The sequence below is a fragment of the Mycetomoellerius zeteki genome, unplaced genomic scaffold (assembly GCF_001594055.1).
Source record: "Mycetomoellerius zeteki isolate Tzet28-1 unplaced genomic scaffold, Tzet1.0 scaffold35, whole genome shotgun sequence".
Classification (NCBI taxonomy): domain Eukaryota; kingdom Metazoa; phylum Arthropoda; class Insecta; order Hymenoptera; family Formicidae; genus Mycetomoellerius; species Mycetomoellerius zeteki.
In genome coordinates, this window is record NW_017257338.1 from 825,320 (window position 1) to 831,319 (window position 6,000).

The 6,000-nt window shown below is 30.1% G+C and overlaps 1 protein-coding gene across 1 annotated transcript in view; it reads left to right on the forward strand.

Moving 5' to 3' along the window:
• Positions 1–224: 224 nt before the first annotated feature.
• LOC108725529 (uncharacterized) overlaps positions 225–6,000 on the forward strand; it is a 19,042-nt gene continuing 13,266 nt past the window's right edge. Inside the window, exon 1 of the mRNA XM_018452583.1 lies at positions 225–377. Within this exon, the coding sequence (XP_018308085.1) occupies positions 225–377 (153 nt within the window). The remainder of the gene's footprint in view (positions 378–6,000) is intronic.

Sequence of the window (6,000 nt, forward strand, 5' to 3'; positions counted from 1 at the left end):
CGATCGACCGGGATCGAGCAGACGTCTCGGTGACATCGAGAGATATTCTTGTCTTCCGGTGTCCGATATCAGGGCTGGTCCTCGGGTCAAGGGATATCTTTTGCGCGATCGGATATTGTTACGAGCCGATTTCTCCTTTCTGGAATTCAATCGCCGCATGTCGTAGGCTGAGGTAGCTTCAACGTAACATCCGGCGATAGGATTCAAGATCGCACGCCGTTAATATGGGCATTAGCTTCATTTCGTTGGTCGTGGTGGCTGTGGTATCGATAATTACTGGTAGTTTTGGATGTTTCATCGGAAAGAGGAGTACTACGGATGACGATACTACCAATATCGATTATCCCGATTATTCGCCTAAAAACGAGGATTATCCGGTGAGTAAAGAAATGTTGATCATTCCGAGTTTAGCCGGCACGAAATTTTCTAATACGAACCGGATGTTCAAAATCGTATGAATCACACATGTCGTCATCGTCTTCCGACCTGTGTAAAACAGACATTTCCTGTCCAAAATTGTAACGTTTATTTCTGTCTTTGTCTTCAATATTTTTAGAACGTTTTAATAATAAAAGAACAATATCCAATCGTCATTTTACGCAAAATCTGTTTCCAATATAGGAATGTGAGATGTACGAATGTTCTAGCATTTGATTTTCTGGAAGTTATATTAGAAATTTATTTTTTTATATTTTACAATCATAATCTTTGGTGTAATGCGAAGTGTGTCTTATTAATAATAACACTGTGTATTTTTTGAAATTATAATAATCTGTTATAAGATAATATAAATATATACACAGTAAGTGCAAAAAGTATTCGTATATGGGGAGATACCTTTTTAAAAAACTTATTTTTAAAAAGCAAACATTAATTTATTGACAAAGAATGAAATTGATTCTATATTTCACATTCCTCAAATTTCAAAATTATTTTACCCAAAAAGATGTGTGATAATTAAAATCTATTTCTTAAAAATAAGCGAAAATAAAAAATTGTATTATTTGGATGCACAGAAAGTATTTGTACAATCGAAAAATTCTTCTAAGATCAAGAACACGCGAATCTTTTCTGTTTATATTAGGACAGAATGTACTAATTGTATAAAATTGCTAATTAATACTTATTTTCTATAAATAAGGCTTTTTTTATAAAAATTTTCTTTGTACTTTTTACACTGTATGTGAAATTTACAGATAAAGATTTTATTCCAAAAGAGCAAGTGTGAAAGTAAAAGAAAAAATTTTAAATGGACATTTTATAAAAGTGTAACTCCAACGCATAAAAATGTATATATTTTTTTAATTATTTTTAATTTTAGAAATAAAAATTTACAATTTTATTTCTTTCCTCTTTTCATTGGACGTAATTTAATAAAAATATTATTGTAATCGCACGAAAAGGAAATGAAATTTTGCTGGATATTGTATTACTTAAAAAAGCATTACGTTCATCGAAAACTACGCAAATGCATGAACAGAGACATAGCTGAAAAACATATTATTTACAGTTATTATTTGTATATCTCACTTTTCAATTCGAACTTCTTCACTCTATAAACATTATAGAATCGAAAATGAAGAAAATAAAGAATAAAATATAAAAAGACAAAACTTAGAATAAATTTAAGAAAAAAAATCTCATAAATAATTTATTCTCTAATATTTAGAAAGACAAATATACGTTTTGATTATGTAAGTTTTCATCATCTAGATAAACTAAATAATCAAAAGAAAAATAATAATAAAGACATTGACAATGTAACTTTAAAGAGATTTTAACAATAATTAAAAATGAACAGATTATAAACAAATAGACAAAGTACAGAATAAATGTATGTTAAAATAGTACAAATATGGTGACAATAAGAGATAAATATCGAAACATACCTAAATTTGTTTTTTCAAATTATTAGAGAATAAATTATTTATTATTTCTTAAATTTATTATCAACTGTTGCTCGTATTTGGTTATTGTTCCTCTTAATGCTTTGCAATTAATGAATCTTACATTTATTTTATTTTAATGAATATAATTTCATGAAAAGCTGCATCGAGACTAAGATATAATCGAACTTTTATTAAGAGTAGAAAATGAAAGAGAATAATATCACTCATCATAACGCGACACGATTGTAGAAAAATCAGACTCATAAAAACGCTAATAATAATATAAAACTGTTTCTTTAAATTAAAAAGAAAACGTATCAGAAAAAAAGAGTATGATTATTCAGGAAATCCGTCAAGTGTAACTTTCTATTGGAAATCATTTTTCTTCTTCGCCTATATTCGGAAAGAGGAAATCATTGTTTTTCTTTCTATTATAGTATCTAATTGTGTTACGTTATGACATCAATTCAAATTCAAAAGGACACCGACGAATTCGATATTTGTTTATGTGTCTTCTAATTTGACTTCCACTTCTAGCGCTCTCTCTCTCTCTCTCTCCCCTCTCCCCTCTCATCCCTTCTCTGTATTCGATGACTTTTATTTTTCTTTGATCGACGCTTCTCAAATTTTTTTATTACTGTATATTTATTTTTTATCGCGTTTTTCATTGCAGGAGCGAGAACATATCTATTTTTCGAGGTACTCGCGCTCGGTACATACATTGATTTTTCGCATGTTCGATCCTTCCTTGAATATAGATAATAATCGTAGGTTCGAAGAGAAACACGCGCGATAGTTTAAGGGGTGAAATGTTACGCTCATGGGATTACAATGTTGTACTTTGACGCACAGAAATTAGCAATTTATAAATTTTACGATCGTCCTACGCGACCATAGATCGCACTTTAGATCATTTACCTCGGCCAACTTACCTCGGCTACTGAGATTATTCCTAATAGTCTAGAAGCTGTCTTACATTGTTCGTGGTTGAATATATTGAACATTGTCATATTTTACTTAAAAAAATCTGACATGTTTTATCATACCTAATTGACAAATTTGAATTATTAAAATCTGCCAAATATATCACTGAAACGAAATACGTTCCGAATACGTCCCGAATGTGACATACGAGCTACTTGTTCGTTACAATTCTTTTCACGTTTGTATTTTTACATCCAGTATATTCGTTTTTTCTTTATATTACCGAACATCGGATATCTGCGTATTTTTACGGCGAAGAAGGGTTGCTGGCTACTGACGAGTAAAATATCATAAAGAGAAAAAAAAGTCGGTTGAGAACCGTCGAACCTTCAGTTGTATAATTTTATCACGATTCGATTCGTTGATTTCTTATCTCGTTAATATTGTTATTAAAAGTTTTCTTTTTCTCAGTACGAGTACATTTTTCTTCACCATATAATGGCATGCAAATGTCCAGCGATACAGTAATATATTTATTTAAAGGTAAAAATAAAGGATGTTTTAAGCTACTGTCTTGTAAGTGAAAGTATATTTATTTGACTTGTCAGAGAATTAGAATTTAAAAGAGGATAAGAAGATTTGCATAATTAGATTGAAAGCAAAATTTATTTCAAGGAAAGAAATAAATGGATACAGTTCTTTTCATTTAGACGTTATTTACTAGAGGAAAGGAGATAGTTATGGAATACAGGGGGTTGTGGAATATTACATCTTATACAGTTTGCGTTATATTCTGGGAGCGATCGTCAAAATTCCTTCTTCACGGTCTGCTTACAATTAGACGTATAAACATAGCCACTGGTCATTTTACTGCGTTGTCATAAAAGCATATTAGGTTACATAGCATTACACAATTTTAAAAATGCGTATTCTTTACCTCGTTTTGGAAATATGTTGATATTAATTTTATAACTTCTTTCTAGTTTAGAGACATTGAATGTGGCTTCCAAATAATATAATTGAACTAAATTTAATAAGGAAATATGTGCATATGTCCGACGTGTAAAGTTATTCTTTCTGATTTCTTATCATTATTCACTGTAAGTATTAAAAATTTATATAATAGTATATACGTAACGTGAACTTCTACTATTCATAGATTTTCGATAATATTATATTCACAGTGAATAACAGAACATAGTTACTATATTACTAGCGTTAATAATCTTCCATATCATCTTCCCTTATTTAAAAAAATAAGTTATATATAATTCATTCTTTTTTTCCTCTTCATTTTTATGTGTAAATTATGTTCTTGTTCTATCCAAAGAACTTCTACCTATAATATAATTGGTAACACTATATAGCTAATAAATTTGCACAAAATTTAGTTATATCACGTGTATGGCTGCATTCGGAAACATCACCCTAGTGCTCTCGTATCATCTTATCTTTATTTAACGTTGGGTGAACAACAAGGATAAAATGATACACGAGGGCACTCGGATGTTTCCGAACGCACAGCCAATATCATTAAAAAAACTAATTACATGGTGCCTCCTTTTATTCTCTACTATATACATAAAACATAGAAAATTAATTTGTAATACACCCAGTGAGAAATGATAATGGAATCGATATCGAATCGGCGACATCAGTTTCATTGTCATTTCTCACTGGGCAAAACTTATTAAAAATATAGGAATTTTGTGTGTATGTGTGTGTGTGTGTGTGTCAAGTTTTTTCTTGAATAGTCCCGAAAATGTTGAGTCTTACCACGATTTCATTCAAGAAAGCAATCTGCTACTTTTTGGTCTAGTTTCCTTCAGGATATTTTATTCGACAGACTCAATCTAAAATAAATCATTAGAAAGATGCTATTATAAAACAATATATAACATAACATAATAGTAAAATAACATAAATATCGTCAATCTTTACATGAAAAGAGTTTTATGTTTGTGTTGTTATCGTTTTGTTCTGAAAACAGCAGATTGCTTCCTAAAATAAATTCATAAATGTTTACTTTGACTATGTAAACTTTCTGCCTTCCTTTAGTGTGACAAAACACGTCCGAGAATCATGTTATAAGTTGTTTATAAAGATTAAGGCAAAATTATTTCATATGCAATTTAGCAATTATTTGCAAATGAAATAATTTTTCCATTTACATCTCTTTGATAAAATCATTCACATCTTCAATGTTTTAGCATCACGTATATTTTGCATTTTATAGCACTTGTTTTTATTTCCTCTTACTCTTAACGTAGTAGTGTTTCAAAATTATGTCTCTCCTGTCTTTATTTATATGTTAATTAATGTCACTAACAAAGTGAGATCCAGCTGAGCTGGGTAATAAGCGCTACTTAATTCCTTTCGTAATTAGGAAAACAGCAATATGTTTAATTCTTGAATAGCTATCTTTCTAAATCATTGTAAATTAAATAGATAACAAACTCTGTAATATCTTTTTAGCTCCTATAAGCTGTTGTATGTCTCGTAATGTCGCGTTAATTACTCACAGATTTTTCACGCTCGATTGACTAAAGCGTTCTATGTGCAGCTTATTCGTGAATGCTCTCATGAATCTCATGATTAAGTTACATTCGCTGAGAAAACAGTTTATACGCCAAACTATTTTACACCGAAGAACCGAAGAAACTCGAGCGACATTTGATTGCGACAGTGTATCGTTATTCGTTTTAACGACAAACTACGAACGTCTCGTCCCACTTACACTGTGGAATTATTAACTTCTCAGACGACGTTTCCATTACCTGCTAATAATCACGCTTCGTTAATTCAATCGGCTACGACTTACGACTCTGTTTAGACGGAGACATATTGTCGCACAAGTTTGTCGGTGCTTCATTTCCGTGATCGCCCTTTCGATTAACTCTCGAGTAGCGTCAACGAATTTCCTGGATGTGTATTAATTCGTTCGTCCAATTGCTCGCTCTAATGACGGCGTGATAATATTGTTGTAAATCAAAACATATTAAATTACACATTATTATATACATACTATATACATATACATAATATCAATTGATATAATTAATATAATTATATTAATATAATAATTTATAATTAGTATATATATAAATTTATAAATAATTTATATAAGTAAATATATTATATAAATAGGATATAGGAAATAATGGCAATAACGGTCAAAGCTAGATCT